At 39.0% G+C, this 19,911-nt stretch overlaps 1 protein-coding gene across 6 annotated transcripts in view; it reads right to left on the bottom strand.

Moving 5' to 3' along the window:
* The window catches only part of LOC131073819 (uncharacterized), a 98,144-nt gene that overhangs the window by 51,543 nt on the left and 26,690 nt on the right, over positions 1 to 19,911 (bottom strand). For 2 of the 6 annotated variants that reach the window (XM_058010339.2, XM_058010334.2), the window contains exons 2-6: positions 2,757 to 2,788; positions 1,412 to 2,632; positions 1,299 to 1,333; positions 1,021 to 1,102; positions 806 to 884 (exon numbers count right to left, since the gene is read on the bottom strand). In XM_058010339.2, the coding sequence (XP_057866322.2) occupies positions 806 to 884; positions 1,021 to 1,102; positions 1,299 to 1,333; positions 1,412 to 2,545 (1,330 nt within the window). In that variant the 5' untranslated portion in view covers positions 2,546 to 2,632; positions 2,757 to 2,788. Of the gene's footprint in view, positions 1 to 805; positions 885 to 1,020; positions 1,103 to 1,298; positions 1,334 to 1,411; positions 2,633 to 2,756; positions 2,832 to 13,013; positions 13,225 to 19,911 lie in introns of those variants that run through there. The other 4 variants (XM_058010337.2, XM_058010335.2, XM_058010336.2 and 1 more) reach the window with 4 other exon arrangements.

Below are 19,911 nucleotides of genomic sequence, written 5' to 3' on the forward strand. Positions count from 1 at the left end.
CATGATCAGTTGCCACATATCAACACTTTTTAGGGGTTTCTGACCTAGATTTTCATGTGGAAGGTTAGGGTTTTCTTTATACTCCTGAGCTCTCTTTCAACTTGATGATGGACCACAGAGTGTGATCTGAAACATTGATGCAAATAAAAAAAACACAATCAAATCCAAAAACAGCATAAAGATAGGGTAGGATTTTGTTAAGTTTGTGTATGGCACCAAAGTTGGATGCCCAGTTTTGCTCCAATCTTTTATTTTTTATATATTTCATAGGTCAGTATTTCTGTGTTTGAAGGCCTCAATATATCCCTCAATTCACTAATCTCAAAAAAGAAAAAAGAAAAACTCATAAGAATCTTGAGGTAGTTTGAACTATTTTTTTTATGGAGTTCATAGAATTTCAGAAAACTCAGTGACTTGGGTATCAGAGGACTAACATGAAGAAGAAGGAAATTTTATTAACGGTCAAGGATGACAAAGGTAGGGTAGTGAGGCACAAAAGTACACTGCATTACAATAGCTAATCTTAAATGTAAAAAGAAATCTAACAACCAAACATAGCATTTTAAAACTAAAACTTGGAAGCATTAGAACCAATATAGAAATAAGGCATGAACCCAAATGGACAAAGCATATACAAAAGTCATGTAAAGATTAATAATCTACATCAAGAATTTCTTCAGCCAAGAAAAATTTCCAGCAGAACCAAGAGAAAGGAACTGATGAAGAATAAGGGTTTGTCAGAATTAGAGCAAAAAGAAAAGTAGCTTTAAAGCTAGCATGTCATTCTCACTGTGGCAGTTACCACCTTGATTGGGATGATTCAACTTAGCCCGCTTGGAAGCCACCTCTGTACGATGGTCAGTTGTCATCTTCAATAGAACCTCCTGCAAAAGAAAAAAAATTAAAAACTAATCAGACCACACAACTAACCAGTCTACTTCTAGCACAATGACATAGTGAATAACCACATATGGCATAAATACAATAAATGATTCAGAAATGAGATCAAAATGCTCTTACTTTCAAAGCTTTAGAGTCATGACGCTCTGACAAAATATCTTTATCTTCCTTGTCCATACCTTCATTCCCCCTCCTCCCTTGTCTGCAGTTGAGTTTATAAGGGCATACAAAGCATTAAAGGGCATCTAATACACAAAAACAAGCTCAATGTTGATTAAAATTTTAATGCTAACACTGTAAGTAGTGTAAGGATTGTCATGAGCTAAAGAAAAAAAAATTACAGTACAGCAAAATGTGAAATGATACCTTGTAACACAAGTGTGTCAATTAAAACTCACCTTTGGTGATTGATAACATATTGGGTGGCTACCTCCTGACCATGACCACAGATATGGATGAATCAGGATAAAGTAAACAAAGAGATGAGACTTATCTTCTGGAATAATTTTACCTGTTCGCGCAGTACTGCATCCTGGACAGCATTTTCAATGTTATCTTTATTGAAGGAATTGAAACCTTTCAAAACTGCTGGAGATGCAGAACATATTTCAACAACAGGTGTAGATGATTCTTGAGATACACAAATGGCAGGCTCCAGTTGCCCATTGTTCGACCATGAATTTGAACAACATGAAGACCTAACATTCTCTTCAGCACTTTGCTCTTCAGCTTGATTTTGTTCGAGCACAGGGTCCCACCGTGATTTGCGCTTAATTTCTCGATTGGATTTTGGCTGATCACTCTTATCAATCTGTTCAGATATGTTTCCAAGCTTTTGCTCTGATTCATCTTCCTGTGGCCCCAAAGGCTTCTCTTGGGAAGTTTGCTGCAGATACTGCAACTGTCCATCCTCATGAGAAGCAATACTTTCTTGCAGCGGGTTGGATATACATTGCATTGTTTGGTTTGATACCACTTGCTGAAGTGATTGATTCTGTATCTCTCCAACACACAGTACCTGTGGTTCTGTGGAAGTAGGTCCACCTGGTGCATGGGGTGGATTAGAAGGAATACCTCCTTGAAACTGCTGTTGCTGCAAAAAATGAGGTACCTGCCCACAATTCAACCCAGGAGGATACGCTACATGTTGGTTTGCAGAATGATTTGAAGACCCTGAATGATTAGGCATTTGCCATGGTGCAGTGTGTATTCCTGAGCCATGATGTGCAGCATCTGCTTGAGAACTGAACTGAGGCCGGAGAAAACCAGAGTAAGTTTGCACATATTGAGAGTTTGTTGGCTGTCCTGCACTTACAGTAGACCAGGGCAATATTGATGGCTGAAAAGTGGAATGAGACTGCTTTACTGGCTGGCTAATTTGTGACACTGTACTTAGCTGTGAGGCAGAAAGTAGTTGCTTTGGATTTGGTTGCAAAGATGAATGAGATAAATGCCTTTGCACTGTTTTCTGCTCTGAAAAAGGTGATGAGTGTCTAGAGTCTACTTGAGGATTGGTTGGACGCAAAGGACAATTTTGAGAAACCTGTCCTGGTATGGGCTGAGAAGAATATTGTGGATGCGGCAGTGATGGAGAAGGAGAAAATGTAACTCCAGGTGGAGAAGGTTGCCTACTATTTTCATCCATTGCAACATTTATGGATGTAATATTCAATGCTGAAGCCGCAGTTGTATCTATTCAACAGTCTGATAGTATTCTGATCCAGACACCCAGCTGAGCACAAAATAAGTTAATAAAGTGTCAAACAAGTAAAATATGTTGAAGCAACCTTAAGTTATATCCTTATTCTCTTAATGAGTTGATTATAACAACGGGGGAAATCCATTTATATACTAACCTTAAATTGTAACAGCTGTCTTTGATGCAAGTCTGCATCATAGTATCAAATTCAATCAGCTTTTCAACTACCTTGCTAGGATACAAGGTCAAGAAATGGACACATTACAAACACCAAATGCAATACCAAGCAAAATCAAATTCCCTATATGCTTATGTATTTTAAAGATAAGAATCAAGGATATTATGTTGAAAGTGAAACAACCAAACAATTATATGCTAAATGTTCAAACAAACAAATGCCAATTTAAAATATTAGAACTGTACAGAAACAATTGGCAATACAGTAAAAACATAGTGCTCCAAAACATGTTGTAATTATGGATTACAGATGATGCCAGTATTGACGTTTTAATGACAATATTCAAGGAAGGCCCAAAGAAACAGAATCAGGAATTTAAGAATTTAAAAAAAAAAGGCAAATGTGTTAATTCAGCTTCTGAAGAATTGGAATTTTACCAGTGATGTGTCCTGAGGAATGCACCAGAAGCAAAAAAAAACATGTTTAAGTAAAATGCAAAAAAAGTGTAACCAATAAGAGCATAATACAGGCCCAAAACTAAGGCAGCTACCTGAAAAATATCATGTAAAGGAATAATCATGCTAAAAAAATTCAAACTACAATGATGATTACCAAATTTTCCTGCATAATAACACTAACTACTCCCAGATAACGGGCTCATGCTGAAAGTCAAAATTTCCCAATTTTTCCCAAATAATAACAATAACAACTCCCAGACCCTTATTGATGGGCAAAGGGTTAAAGGCAGCTCATGTTGGAAGTAAAAATGCTAAACAAATCAAGTTAATCCATGTGAAAAAGGACAGATTGGGAACCCCCTCAAGAGAGTTATGTGAAAATGAACTTTGATGGTGCATCCAGCATCCCAGGGCAACCTAGGGAATGCAGGGGGTAGTTTTGCTCTAAGGAACTCTAAAGATGATTGTATATGGTGGATCCTTCTTCTTTGGCATCATAACCAACAATGAGGCAGTGTGGAAGCTGTATAGCAATGACTGTGGTGGCACCTTTCAAAGGGGTTTAAGAAATTCAATGTTGGTTATAAATGCTTTATTTAAAGGAACCTATCCATATTGGAGATTACGGCACTGTTTGGGAGAGTCCCTAGATCTCTAATCAAATTTCTCTAATGTTAAATTTTAATACAGCAAAAGGAAGATGAATTCTGTGGCAGATTTCCTGGCTAATGTTGAGGATGACCAGGGCCCTGTCACAATGTGATATAGCCACATTTTCCACATCTTGGGGACAGATGGAACATTTACTTGGGTTTAAACCCCCTTAAGTTCAATTAAATTTTGTTTTCTGCACCTTATGGTGGTCCCCTTTGCATTCGGCAGTGGCTGTTATTAATTGGAACCAAAGTTTTGGAAAGGCTTTGATGTTGTATGTCTGAGGCTAGCATAACATTTATTTGAAATGTGTGATACCATTATTTGATGCGCTCGAGGAGCCTCTGGATTAATGAGATGTTGTGGTGTGCTCTAGTAGGATGTTTAAATGCTGCATATTGTGGGTAGTTTTTTATTTTTCCCTCATTTCATGCTCAGGTGATGACTCATTGGAGAAGCAATAAGGCTGGCTGAGACCCCTAGTGTCAGGGTCCTATAGGCACATGGGTTCAATTTTTAACTGAATTCTAATGCTGCCCTGTGTTTTGTGAAAGCATTTCTGGGAGAGGAAAGAATGGGAACTTGTGGATCTCCTCATTCCAATGCAATCGTGCATCAGGCTTTTATGCCTCATCTAGCAATTTGTGTTTCGGATGCATCTCTGTGGGTGCAGTTACTTTGTATGCTTCCCCCGTATAATTTTGAAGGCATGTCTCTATTCTCAGCAAAGCTTGCACTGGGTGGCACTAGTTTGAAGAATGAAGAGGTTTGTAGAGAGAGGTTCTGGAAGACAAAGTACTTTCCCTTGAGCAGGAGGTGCTTTTGATGAGGGTTTATTGCTCTGACGTGGTCAAGGTGCTGCATGCACTCTTGATTACACATAGCAAAGGGCAGTTGGAGGTTACAAGTGATCATACCCCACTTATGTGGTCATGTAGTGCTAGGGCAAATAAACAGGCAGAGATCATACATTGTGTGTGCTTTAGTGCCTGGCCCAATATCAATGTTGATGGAACAATTAAATGAGGAGAAGCTTCGGCCTCTGGCGCTGCTCACTGGGGAATATGCAAGTGATAGGTAGTTGGTCTGCTGGTCTTTAGAGATATGTGTGGTTTTTGGTGCTGTAAAGCGAGGACCTCAGGTTCCTCTGTTGCTGGTGTTTCATAGTTTTCTTAACATGTTGCCTAGTTCCAGTTAAATGCTTTCTAGCAGATGGCTGCCGCGAGGTTCTTCAAGGTTTTTGGCTCATAGACATTGGCCCATTCTCCTGGGTGACATGTTAAATTGTTTGGCCATAGTCATATTAGCTTTTTATGTATATGTATTGTTTCTCCAGCTTCTTATCCATATGTGCATTGGTGTTTTTATAGTGTTTGTGACATAGTTTTTCTTTTCTCAGGTGAAAGCCCCTATAGATACCCCTAGCTAATTAAAATCTTAAAAACAACAACTACTTCCAACTCTACTTAGACTGAAATAGGAGAAAGTTATGTTCTAAACATTTCCATTTCATTGTGTTTTCACCAAAGCGCCTTGTTAACATTTTATAGATTTGTGGACAGCTAGAAATGCAACCTCATGTACAAAGTCTATAAATCCTTTGATGTTTAAGACGCTCAAGTTCCCTTGGACTGCAGAATCATGGTCAAATTTTCCTATACCAGTATACAAACACAAACCCATATAAATCAGGGACCAATATTTCACTTATAGGTAGCACTTCTAATGTGTTTGTTTACAATTGAAGGGCATTATTGAACCTAGGCCTTGTCTTCTTGGGCCCTTTAGAACTCTTCTTGAGCACTATAGACACATTGCTTTTTTTGAGCCTTTAAGACATCTCACTTCAAGGCCCAAAGACCATCATGGGCCCCTCACTGGTCTTGATCTCATTGATGAGTGGATTGATCACCTTCCCCTTCACATGAATGTAAACTCCTTGATTGGTGAGACAAGATGGCTCAAGAATGTTCCCAAGCTTATAAGAACTTCAAAATTTCATATTTATTAAAGTTGATTATCAAAGGCAACCAGGGCTACAGAAATAACTGTAAGGTTAATCTGGCTTTTCAGATTCCATCTGTAGCCCGTCTTCTACTGGTTTTCTTGAGATGGTTTCTTCTGTATGGTGGTGATTCATTTCTACAAGAAGTTGTTCCTTAGAATCCTCCTCTGATCCATACAACTTCAAATCATGTTGATTTTCTAGATCTTCTGGCTACCTGTTTCCTATTTGCTGATAGTCACAAACATAGTTTTAAAACTCGTGGACTCGCCACGGACTCGCGAGTCCATGGGAGCCACGAGTCGACTCGCCAAGGACTCGCGAGGCGAGTCCTGGCGAGTCCATCTGAAAGACTCGCGAGTCTTTTGCAAGGACTCGCGCGAGTCTTTTGCAAGGACTCGCGTGAGTCTTTTGCATGGACTCGCGAGTCTTTCAGATGGACTCGTGCGACCCAGAGAAAATGTCATGCAATCTTTAAAATTGAGTTTAACATGTGAAAAAATTAGGTCTCTCCGTCAGGATTCATATATGGAATATAACATTTAAGTATAAGTTTATCTTTCTTCTTTCTTATACTTTAAGTTATATTCCATATATACTGTCAGGATGTTTGAGAGTGGTTTCGGACCTCCAGGAGTTATAATGCAAAATCTAGTTTTTGGAGGATTCTTCAATTTTCCAGACTTAGTCAGATTTCAGGATCAGGAAGACATTCCAGACTCAGCCAAATTTCAGGGCATTTGAAGATCAAGATGACATTCCAGACTTTAAGTTATATTCCATATATACTGTCAGGATGTTTGAGAGTGGTTTCGAACCTCCAGGAGTTATAATGCAAAATCTAGTTTTTGGAGGATTCTTCAATTTTCCAGACTTAGTCAAATTTTAGGATCTTTCGGCGATGCCCCTTGACCCCAACTTGGGGGCGTTGCCCCGAAACCCCTGTCGAAAAATATGGGGGGAAATTGCGCCGATGGAAGTAGGGAAAATTTAACCTCCGAGTCTGATTAGGCTCCATATAAAAGCATAATTAGCATTGAAGAAATCTTGGTGTTATACATTTTAGAGTTGAAAGTTTGAAACTATGAGTATGTGACATGTGTAATGTTTCAATTATGGCTCTTATGTTCTCTAAATGCATTAATTTCTTTATGTTTTTTTGTAAAACTACGGTTTTTTTTTTTGTCGAGTCCTTGTCGAGTCTTTCACGAGTCTTTCACGAGTCCGAGTCCGAGTCCAAATTTTTGGTTTGCCGAGTCCGTGGCGAGTCCGAGTTTTTCAACTATGGTCACAAACATAACTTGATTGAAAAATGATTATATATTGGCTGGAAAAAACTACTAGCTGTCTAAAAGTTTATAGAGAACATTTGGGTAATTAAGAAACTATGGAAAAATGACAAAATAATTGTTTGCATTTTTTTGGGAAACGTGATCATTTTTCTAATGTGTTTTTTTAACTAATAAAGAAGCTTTCAAGTCATAATTTGAAGTTTTTATGCAGAGTTGGAAGCACAGAATTAAGTGAATAAACCTTCCAACCAATCTTCCAATGAAGCATGGATGTACAATGTGAGGAACATCATCAAAATTTAGAGTTTAAAAATCAATGACTCCAAGCAGACTAAATGGCTGGAGAGTGATTTTTCCTAGCAGTAAACGAATTGTAATTATGCAAGCTTCAAATATATGTTGGGTTTTAGGTGCCATGAACCTTGTAAATCCATGTAATTGATTGTTCCTAATATTGTTTATAATTCACCCATAAGGGATGGAGGGTTTCACCGACATGGTAATTAATATTTTATTATTTTACTGGTACAGTAAATATGTTGTTACTGGCCTCAATAATTGTCTATTTACCGGCAGGAAGTTACTGAGTTATTTTTCACTAGACGCGCAACACGGTAACAGTAAAAAGGTGGAGTTACTTACTTTGGATGCCCACTTTGAGAATCACCTAACTTTGGGCGTTATAAAATCTATCATAGGTTAGAAGAGCCTCTATTGTTAATTATAGTACTTTCAGATTGAATAAAACTCAGAAAATTAGATTTAGATTAATTAATTTATTGTTTTCAGACTTTAAGCATAATAAAGGAAATGAAATGCTAAAGACAATGCACAGTTACCCTGGGAAAACCTCCTAGGAGGAAAAACCCAGCCAAAGGATCTTCAGATCTGATTTATGATTTAGAATTCAACAGGAAATTACACACTTATCTGGTTTTACAGCCACCATGAGGGAGGAATAACTAGGTTACAGTCCTCCTTATCTGATTACAGCCCTTTAATGGAGTCTTCAATGTTGGATGATGATCTGCTGTCTCTAAGGGAGTTCGCTGCCTTCAATGTAAGGTCTGCTGCTGTTTGATCAAGTTCGCACCCTCCTATTTGGGTCTGCTACAACATGTGCGGTTCGCTGTTTGCTGGTTGAAGTCTAATGCAATCCTTATGAAGTTCGCTGCCACTATATGAAAGTTCGCTGCCTACTATATGGAAGTTCGCTGCCTACTATATGGAAGACTTTGATTTTGCTGAATGCATAGGTATAAATTTCGCTCTTCACCAAAGATTATTTTGTCAACGTGAAACTTGATTGTGCTAAATGAGGGGAAAGTGTTGCATTTATAGGTGACATATAGATCCCTAAACATGTCGGCCTCCTTTATACTTTAAACCATTTTATTGCTTTCCTTTTAATTTACCTTGATGGGGTCGGCCCTATCAAGGAGGCGTGTTTATCTGAGTGTGTGGCGAGCAAACCTTAAGTGTCGTGTGGTGATGGGCCTAGCCCTATATGAAGGGGGCGGATTCCAATGTTGCCTAAGGCAATAGGAATCCGCTGGCCCTAATTACAACCAACACTCCCTCTTAATTAGGGAATAGAATCATAATCATAATCTTCCAGCTTACACACAAGCATAGACTAGATCCACCTTGCATTGCTCACAGAGGGTGGAGAGGATCCTTTGCTTACCATCTTACATTGCCCGCAAAGGATGGTCATAGGTTACAATACCATCTTACATTGCCCGCAGAGGATGGTTTAAGTTTATACTTCTCCTTGAGAAGTTTACAATACCACCTTACATTGCCTACAGAGGATGGTTTAAGTTTATACTTCTCCTTGAGAAGTTTACAATACCACCTTACATTGCCCGCAGAGGATGGTTAATAATCACACTTCTCCCTGAGAAGTTTACAATACCACCTTACATTGCCCGCAGAGGGTGGTTAACATTTACAACACCATCTTACATTGCCCGCAGAGGATGGTTTAAGAATTATGCTTCTCCCTGAGAAGTTTACATTACCACCTTACATTGCCCGCAGAGGGTGGATTTATACAATACAAAGTATCACTGCACTAGAGACTCCCTCTCAATTGGAGATTCATTTTCCACAATACCAAGTCTATCCCTGAAGTACACAAACTTCACTTTTGCTAGAGGCTTGGTAAGAATATTTGCAACCTGCTCATCAGTGCTGACATACTTCAGCTGAATGGCACCTCTTTGCACCATGTCTCGAACATAATGAAAATGAGTTTCCACATGTTTTGACCTGTCATGAAACACTGGATTGTTAGACATTTTAATACAACTCTGGTTATTACAGTGAATGACTGTAGGATCCCATGGCTGACCAAACAATCCAGCAAGAAGCTTACGAAGCCATACTGCTTCTCTGGAAGCTACACTTGCAGCAATATACTCAGCTTCAGCAATGCTCAATGCCACTGAGGATTGTTTTCTGCAAGCCCAAGAGATCACTGCAGAGCCCAAGCTAAAGCAAATACCAGAGGTACTTTTCCTGTCTTTGACGCTTCCAGCCCAGTCTGCATCAGAATAACCTTCCAAGGTTATTGGAGTGTTAAGTGGATACTTCAGCCCAAAACCAATAGTGCTTCACAAATATCTTAGGATATGCTTGGCAGCAACCAGGTGAACATGCTTGGGTAGGCTCATGAACTGGCTGAGAGCATTCACAGCAAAACATATGTCTGGTCTAGTATTGACTAGATACATCAGAGATCCAATCAACTGTCGGTACTCGGATGGATCTGCAAAATCAAAGTTAGCTGCAGAAATACTCAACTTCTTTAAGTTAGATTTCGTAGGAGTAGACATTGGCTTACAATCCATCATCCTAAATCTTTTCAGAATGTCAATAGTATACTTTCCTTGACTTAGAAAGATTTCGTTAGATCTTTGCCATACTTCTAAACCTAGGAAATAATGCATTAGACCTAAATCTTTCATTTCAAATTCAGAAGCTAGATCTTTCTTGCATCCAATAATAAGTTCATTTTTACCAGTAAGAAATAAGTCATCCACATAAAGAACTAAAATCAACATTTCATCATTTGCAATTTTAAGATAAATGTTAGAGTCAGCATCATTTTTACGAAAGCCTAGACTTTAACAAATATTTATCAATTCTTTCATACCAAGCACGAGGGGCTTGTTTAAGACCATAAAGAGCTTTCTTTAACCTGCACACGTGAGTTAATCTATCCTAGATCTCATATCCCTCAGGTTGCTCAATATAGACTTCTTCCTCAATGACACCATTGAGAAAAGCAGTCTTAACATCCATCTAATGTAGTTTCCAACCCTTAGCAGCAGCAATAGCAATGATCGTTCTAATGGAGGTATATCTAGCAACAGGGGCAAATGTTTCTTCATAATCTATGCCTTCCTTTTGGGAAAAACCACGTGCTACAAATCTAGCCTTATATTTTTCAATATTACCATCAGCATTATGTTTAATTTTAAACAACCATTTAGAGGAAACAACAGATTTACCTTTGGGTCGGGGCACAAGGTCCCATACATCATTCTTGATGATTGACTAATATTCTTCATCCATAGCAAGCTTCCAGGCATGATGACTTAGGGCTTCTTCAACATTGCAAGGTTCAGATTCAATGAGATTACACATTAAGGAAACATAGTTGGAAAATACCTAAGGTCTCTTAGATTCACGAAAGGTGCCACTTGGAGCAGCAAATCTTTCTGCTTCATGAATGGTGTTTCTTACCCAAAGTGGCCTCTTTTTGGAGACGATAATGTCACTAGGAATGTCAGTGGGATTCATGGGCTCAGGAGGATCATCATGATCCTCTTGGGATGGAGGTTCAACTTGCTCCCTCTGAATCTCAGGGTTAGTATCAACATTTGTATTTTGATTAACATTAGATTCATCAAAACACAAGAGCCTTTCGATTTCTTAAAAGCAATGTCTTCTTCAAATGTAACATCCCTACTTACCTCAATGTACCTTTGACCTGGGATGTAGATCCTGAATGCCTTGGAGGATTCATTGTATCCGACAAGCATGCCTTTCTTTCCGGAGGGTTCCAACTTTGATCACTTTTCTTTAGGTATATGAACATAGACGAGACTTCCAAAGATTTTGAGATGACTGATGTCTGGTTTGGAACCTGTGAAAGCTTCTTCCGGGGTCATGTTCTTTAGAGCACGATGAGGACATCTATTCTGTATATATACTGCAGTTCTAGAAGCCTCAGCCCATAGAAAAGTCTGAAGGTCTTGATCGTGGATCATAGCCTTTGCAGCCTCCACAATGGTCCTATTCTTTCTTTCAGCGACACCATTTTGTTGAGGATTGTATGGAACACAAAACTCCCTCTTAATTCCTGATTCAACGCAAAAATCATGAAAGCTTCCGGAGGTGTACTCACCTCCATTGTCAGATCTTAAACATTTAATTCTTTTACCAGAGGAGTTTTCAGATAATGCTTTAAATTCTTTAAATTTACTTAACACTTCATCAGATTCTTTAGATTTCAAAAAGTAGATCCAAGTTTTCCTAGAGAAGTCATCTATGAAGATTACGTAATAAAGAAATCCACTAGGAGATGCCATAGACATAGGACCACATAAATCAGAGTGAACAAGTTCAAGTTTGTCTTTAGCTCTATTTTCGCTTTTGTGAAATGGACTTTTAACATTCTTACCAATAGCACAACCTTTACAAATGTTATCATGAACTTGACTGAGTTTAGGCATACCTTTGACTAACCTTTCAAGTGATGGAAGAGCTTGGTAATGTAGATGTCCAAGTCTTCTATGCCATAGCTCACAGGGTTCCGGGACCTCATTAATGAGGGCTTGAATAGGGTTAGTAGAGAGCCTATAAAGACTATCATATCTATGACCAATTATACGAGCAGATTTGAAACTAGCTTTCTTAGACCAAGCAAGAACTTTTCCTTCAGAAAATGTAATTTGATAACCTTTATCTTCTAGGGCAGAAATGGAAATTAGATTTCTTTTAATTCCAGGAACAAACAGTATATCACTGAGATGTAATGAAATACCAAAATCTAAATTTAGAGAAGTAGAACCAGAACCTCTTACCGAATAACGAACGTCATCACCAATTACCACGTGAAGACTGGTATCCTTTTCTACAAGACCTGAAAGGTGGTCACAGTAACCTGTGATGTGTCTGGAGGCACCACTGTCAATCAACCATGTATTGCTATCTGAGGGAATACTGCTAGATAGGGCTGATATGAATAGGAAGTCATCATTGTGTTCTGAAACTTCATTTAGATTAGCTTCACTTTGGTTAGGGTTAAACTGGCATTCCTTAGCATAGTGACCGAATTTGTCACATCTAAAGCATCGCACACGTGAAGTATCTCTTGGTTTCTTCCAAGGGTGTTGGGAACTAAAAAGTCTTGATTCCCTATTTCTTTTAGGATAAGGTTGCTTCCAATTACCCTTTTTCTTGCATTGGGCAGCAAGCATGTGATGCTCATCTACGTGAGGGCTCTTGGATTGACCTCTTGTGAAGAGGCGAGACTCTTCTTGGATGCAATCATTTTTAAGACGATCAAGGGAAGGTAGCTCAGACCGGCCACTTATGGTTTGGATAAATGATTCCCAAGAGAAGGGTAGGTCATTAAGGGCAATCATGACAAGGTCTTTGTCTTCCATGTTATGACCAATTAATCCTAGCTGATTCTTAAGTTCAGAAATTCTCATGAAGTAGGAAATAACAGAATCTTCTTTAGCCATTTTGATATTAAGTAGTTGTTGTCTTAACGTAATTGCCCTACTAAGATTGTTAGCTTCATATGTACCTTGAAGATGGCTGAACATTTCCCTTGCAGTGGTGAATGAGGCAATAGAGGTGACGAGGTGATCTTTGACTGAATCAATGAGGATCTTCCTGGCCCTGACAGCATCCTTTTTGAATTGTTTTAACTCAGCAGCATCTGATGGCACAATTAGCTCTTTTTCTTCTATGAATTGGAGGAGGTCTTCTTCCTCGAGAGCCAACTTGATTCGAACTTTCCATGCAGTAAAATTTAGATTCCCATCAAGCCTATCTTCAACTTTCAACCCCATTGACCTGATTTGCAAAAACTACAGCAAACTGAAAATAAAGGTGAACTGAATTTTAAATCTGAAGATTAATCTAACCAATTAGCTCTGATACCATGTTAATTTTAGTACTTTCAGATTGAATAAAACTCAGAAAATTAGATTTAGATTAATTAATTTATTGTTTTCAGATTTTAAGCATAATAAAGGAAATGAAATGCTAAAGACAATGCACAGTTACCCTAGGAAAACCTCCTAGGAGGAAAAACCCAGCCAAAGGATCCTCAGATCTGATTTATGATTTAGAATTCAACAGGAAATTACACACTTACCTGGTTTTACAGCCACCATGAGGGAGGAATAATTAGGTTACAGTCCTCCTTATCTGATTACAGCCCTTTAATGGAGTCTTCAATGTTGGATGATGATCTGCTATCTCTAAGGGAGTTCGCTGCCTTCAATGTAAGGTTTGCTGTTGTTTGATCAAGTTCGCACCCTCCTATTTGGGTCTGCTACAACATGTGAGGTTCGCTGTTTGCTGGTTGAAGTCTAATGCAATCCTTATGAAGTTCGCTGCCACTATATGAAAGTTCGCTGCCTACTATATGGAAGACTTTGATTTTGCTGAATGCATAGGTATAAATTTCGCTCTTCACCAAAGATTATTTTGTCAACATGAAACTTGATTGTGCTAAATGAGAGGAAAGTGTTGCATTTATAGGTGACATATAGATCCCTAAACATGTCAGCCTCCTTTATACTTTAAACCATTTTATTGCTTTCCTTTTAATTTACCTTGATGGGGTCGAACCTATCAAGGAGGCGCGTTTATCTGAGTGTGTGGCGAGCAAACCTTAAGTGTCGTGTGGTGATGGGCCTAGCCCTATATGAAGGGGGCGGATTCCAATGTTGCCTAAGGCAATAGGAATCTGCTGGCCCTAATTACAACCAACATCTATGACCTATAATGTCCCCAAATTTTTATAAAGTGACATAATTAAATTAATTGATTAAGTTGTCCAAATAATTAAATTAATTTCTAAAGAATGACTTTAATTAATTAATTTAATTAAAAACAAAGTGAAAATAATGAAAAAGTCTATTTAAATTTCTCCAACTGTGACAAAAAAGGAATGTAACCTAATATGGAAAGTATTTAAATGTCTCCAACAGTCAAAAAAATGGAATGTAACCTAATGTGGAAAGTATTTAAATTTCTCTGGCTATGACAAAAACAGAAAGTATGTCATGTCCCCTTTCTAGAGTGGACATCAGAGACGGAGGAGGTGGCCTATCATTGGAGTCTCGTAGGCTAGCAAAGGTTGATTGGGACTCGTTCAATGCATATAGTGACTGGATTTTGGCTTTACAGGCAGTTTGGAGCCAGTTTGGAGCAATTCCTAGATTTTAGGGGATATCCCTAAATTTTAGGAGGTCGTGACAGTTGCCAGTCGTGAGGTTATTCATGACCTTTCAGCTGGTTTCAGTTTCAGGAGATTTGGGTGTGTTTCCTAGTTTCTAGGAGCATCCCTAGATTTTAGGGATAAGACTGCCAATTGATCCATGATTTCCGACATCAGTCACAGACAGGTGACAAGTTCAGTTTCAGGCTTTTGGTGTGTTTCGAGCTTTCTGTAGCTATTTGGGTTATATTTTTAATATATTTAAATATTTCCTAAGTTAGCGTTTTAATATTTTAAATAAGGCTATGTCTATAGCCATTTCGGAGTAATAAGGGGTTTTTGGCTTCATCTGGATTCGTATGCCCATGTGTTATAACTCGTTGGAAAGGTCTTGAACTTTTCTAAATGATTTTCACTTACCAGGGTCCTTTTGGCACTTGGAGTTATTTATATTGAAAAAGTGTTGTTTTTTCTATACTTGGGCGCCCAATATTGGGAAATATGACTTTATATTAAAGCACACTTTTCATATATCTTTAGGGTTCGATTTGGAAGGAAAGAGATATAAGAAGAAGGAAACCTATTTTCTCATTATCTTTTACATATTGAAAACTCGTTTGGTGTGATAATGCTCTGGTAGAACAATTCTTCAATTTGAGACGCAAACCCCATGATTGGTACTAGCTGGGAAGTAGCCCTCAGCTATTGATTGGCAATGGATTCTTTTGGCATTGGCATTATTGGTCAGAGTGTATGCGCTATTCCTTGTGGAGATTCAGATTGCTTGGTGAGGGTTTCAGCAAGGTGGTTGAATTTCCCAGCTGGGGCGTGATTGTTTCAGCTTGATGCCACCATTATAGCAGGTACACTTTACGCTGGAAGTGGTGAAGACTTTCATTCAGCCATAGCTGGTGTTCTTGGTTTGTGTTTATCATCTACCCTTCAACTGGCGCCATTATTGGATGTAAGCACATCCCCAGTGCGTACGGAATAATCTGGATATTATAAATCAGAAATCTGCCTGGTACAATTTGTATCAATTCTGATTTAATTGAATGTTCTTACTTGTTTCAGCTTCCTTCCTTATTTGTTGTTCTTTATTCATTACTTGCTTATATATTCAAAAAAAATACAAAAAGAAACCAAACATTTTGCAACTTCTCTCTATTCTATAAGACCATCAGCAAAATCACAGAAAAATTATAGTTTATTATTTTAAAAATTACAGTGGATCAACAAGGGGATCCATCAGGGATCTTTCAGTGGTATCAGAGCCTACATCCTTCCAGCCTGTAGGGTTTATGAGAAATTGTCACATCTGGGTATTGGATAAAAAGTTTTGATAATTCATTTTAGCATCTGGGTACTGGATAAAAGGTTTTGATAATTCATTTCGGCATCTGGGTAGTTGATAAAAAGTTTTGATAATTCATTCCAGCATCTGGGTATTTGATAAAAGGTTTTGATAATTCATATCAGCAACTGGGTAGTTGTTAGCCTACACATTTATGCTTACAGTTGACAGCTGGTAAGACAATACATTGGCCAAAGTCCCAAAATTGTTGAGAACAAACTTTATTTCGACCTCCGGGATCCGTTGGGATATCAGTTTAATTACAGGTAAATACGATGGCTAGAACTAAAATTGGGCACTCAAAAGTTTCATCTTTTCCAACATGTAAAAGTAGGATGCCTCCTGCCAAGATATTTAATGATACAGTTATGAGCAGCTATCGTTAGTATTGTTCTCTTCCTAAGATGATACGTGAGCTCCTTTCCTTCACACAATTTATGGGTGTACCCGGAGCAGACGAAGATAACTTGGTAGCTACAAGTTCAGATCAGTGGCAAAGAAGGAAAGAAGAATCAAGGGTGCAAGAATCAGGAATGGACAAAGAACTTTCATTTAGGGGTAATATACCTCTACATAAGAATGTTTTGGTGCCCTCAAGTTCCGATGAGTGGGACAAGAATTTATGTGATGGTTTTGTTAGACATGTGGATTCAACTCAAGGAGACATTAGGACAGCTTTGGATAATGAATTGTCCTCACCTTCCGTGCAGGGGATTTCCCAAGAGGCAACTGATTTAGAGGTTAGCAATTCTGATTTTCATGACAGCAGTGAGGTACCTTTGCATCAGCTTGAGGTATCAATGTCTACACTTTTACAAGATGGTGCCAATGGGCTGTCACATGAAGGTATTCAAAATTCGGGTACCAATGATGCTTTGAATGTTGAGAACTCATATCATGATGACTCTGATTTTATAGATCAGACCTTAGAATCCAGCCCAGTATGTTCTCTTAGTAGCACTAGACCCCAAGATCGTGAGCCAGTGGGTTGTGCGGACACATGGGATGCAGAAGAGAGTGATGACAGTGCATTTTCAGCAGTATCATCATTGACGGATGTGGTGTTCTCAGAGGCACAGAGTAGCAGTACTTTGTATGAGGTTGTATCCATGGCCGAGTGCATACACAATGTTGACTACAGAGAGGTACAGGATACAGATACAACTTCTTTCCACAATGTAGATTTTGAGTTTGTACAGTTATAGGAGAGCCAACATTCTCGGACTCCTCATCACCTGATTGGACAACTCAAGGTTGATGACAGGAGTATAGACACAGTTATTGACCATTTCGATGTCGCTCACCAGTTGTTGGCTACACATAGTTGGAGCACCCTCATGATTGATGAGCAGGGCAGCAGTGATTTTTCCTTACCAGAGTTTCATGCTCTTTATGGAGCCATTGGGATACTGAAGCATGAGTATTTACAGTTAGTGGCTGACCGAGATTATCTCCTTCAGAGGGATTTTATTAGTTATGGTGCTTTGTTGAGGGAAGAGGAGGAAGTTGATATCCTCTCTCAGAAGCTTGAGGTGACTGTTGTTGCATGGGAGGATACCCAGTTGTCCCTTTAGAAAGCTAACTCCAGATTGGAGGAGCTTTCTGATAGATTGAAAGTGGCACAGACATCATCAGCGACAGATACAGTACAGTGTTCTACTGTGACACTGCGAGATTCACCAGAGAGTTGTGATTTGACTCACGATATTACTCCATCATTGTTTTCACAGGCGACTAGCAGTTTGTCAGATGGTTGGGAGTATGATACTCATGTTGACTTGTTTCCTTCTCTGGAAAGCAAATCTTCTTTTACACCTCTTACAGCTGACGAGGGAAACCAGTATGTTTCACCGCAGAGCCACAGTGCTCAGTTGAGGTGTATTTTGGATTTTGGATCTCAGACATATGAGTTGTCTTCGGATTCATGGTTTGAGAGCAATGGGAGTGATGATGAGTTTGATGGACAAGATTATGACATAGAGCCATTGAGTGAGCCTACGAGAGTCCATTTAGATTACCTCGCGAGGAGTGCACTTCATTTCTCTTTTAGTCTGATTGTAAATGATTAGATGGCTCGCAGATGTGAGTTGGTTCGGGACTTATACTATCCGTGTTGCGATAGTGCTCTCCCATCTTCAGAGGATAGAATTATTGATTGCAGGCACCTGAACCAGCAGTTTGGGATGGATTGTTTGTGGGATCAGCAAACAATCAACCGTTATGATGAGCAGCGACCGTCAGAGTTTTTCATCTCCTTGACACAAAGACTTCATCCAGGATCATGGGGGAAGGATGATGCATGGATTAGCAGGTGTGTTGTTGTGGATGGTTATCACAGGTGTGAGAGTTTCACAGTGGCTGTAGAGAGACACGGTATCGAGGATGCCTCTTACTATCATTGTCTCTTCATGACAGATGGATGTGGATTTAGTTTTATTTGGGATCCAAGTGTTGATTCATTTGATACAGCATCTTATAGGGATTATAGTATGTTGCTCCAGATATTAAGATTATATGGCACTTATATCAAAGGAGAGCAACAGGAGCAGTTTATGTCCTACAGGTGGTTTGTGTGGGATCATGGTATAGACATGTGTAGTACCTTTCTTTCGTGGATCCTACATGGGTTGCTTCACTTCAGATCAGAGTTACCCGAGGACACGTCCCCGACCTGAAAACCCTCGTCCCTGTCCCGGGGACGCTTCGGGGACTTGGGGACGGCCAGGGGACGTTTTCCCCCGTCCCCAAATTGCCCTGTATTTTGAGGGGACATCCCCGAAACGGGGGGACGCCTGCCCTAGCTCTAGGGGACGTCCGTACGTCCCGGGGATGGCTGGGACGTCCCCAATCCGTCCCGGGGACGGCCAGACGTCCCCCATATCTAAGGGCCTCAAAAAATATTAAAAAAATTTAAAAAGTTTTATTTTCAATTTTTTATTTAAATTTTCTAATATAGGCCCCTTATTAATTCAAATTGTTATTAAAAATTAAAAAAATTAAAAGATAACATTAATTAAATTTTAAATTTATTAATTTAATTCATAATTTTGACAATGAAACTATACGGCAGCAATGTGGCCTTTGGGCATTTTGACACACAGATTAGAAAATCGCCAAACTTGGCGAGTCAATAGAAAAATAACACCCAACGCCTTTATTAAAGAATAAGTTTTTTTAAACTCGGCGATGCCCCTTGACCCCACCTTGGGGGCGCTGCCCCCAAACCCTCGTTGAAAAATATGGGGGGAAACTACGTCGATAGAAGTAGGGAAAATTTAACCTCCAAGTCTATTGATATGCATATTCACAATGTGAATGAATTGAAATTCTGATTTATGAATGCATAATTGCATATTGTCTATTGAGTATTAACAATGTTGTATGTTCAGAATTTACATTCTAAAATGTTTTCAACTTTTCATAGTATCATACACATGCTATATCCATGTTTTATTGTTTTCAATGAATATAATGTATGTATGCATGCTTTATCCATGTTTTCATATGAACATTTAGAATTTTGAAATTGTCCTATATATTTTAAATTTTTCCTATATTTTATATATAGCCGTCTCCTTTGCCGTCCCTCGCCGTCCCCAAACTTGGCAAAAAAAATTGTCGTCCCAGAAACGTGTCCCGCCGTCCCCTGTCGTCCCCATCCCGGAAACTCGGGGTAACTTTGCTTCAGATGTATAGATGTAGTTGTGGGTGTACAGTGGTTGTTGACACTTGGATGGTATGTTCGGAATTTCACGAGGATGGAGCTAGAGTTTACCCACTATCCATCTCAGTTTATCGAGCAGAGTGGGACGACAATTGATCCACAGGTTGATTGTCATCAGATAGCTGACATGGATGAGTTATGTGATGTTACTCCTAGTGAGTACTTTGAGCCAA

This window comes from Cryptomeria japonica, chromosome 2, assembly GCF_030272615.1.
Source record: "Cryptomeria japonica chromosome 2, Sugi_1.0, whole genome shotgun sequence".
NCBI classification, from domain to species: Eukaryota; Viridiplantae; Streptophyta; class Pinopsida; order Cupressales; family Cupressaceae; genus Cryptomeria; species Cryptomeria japonica.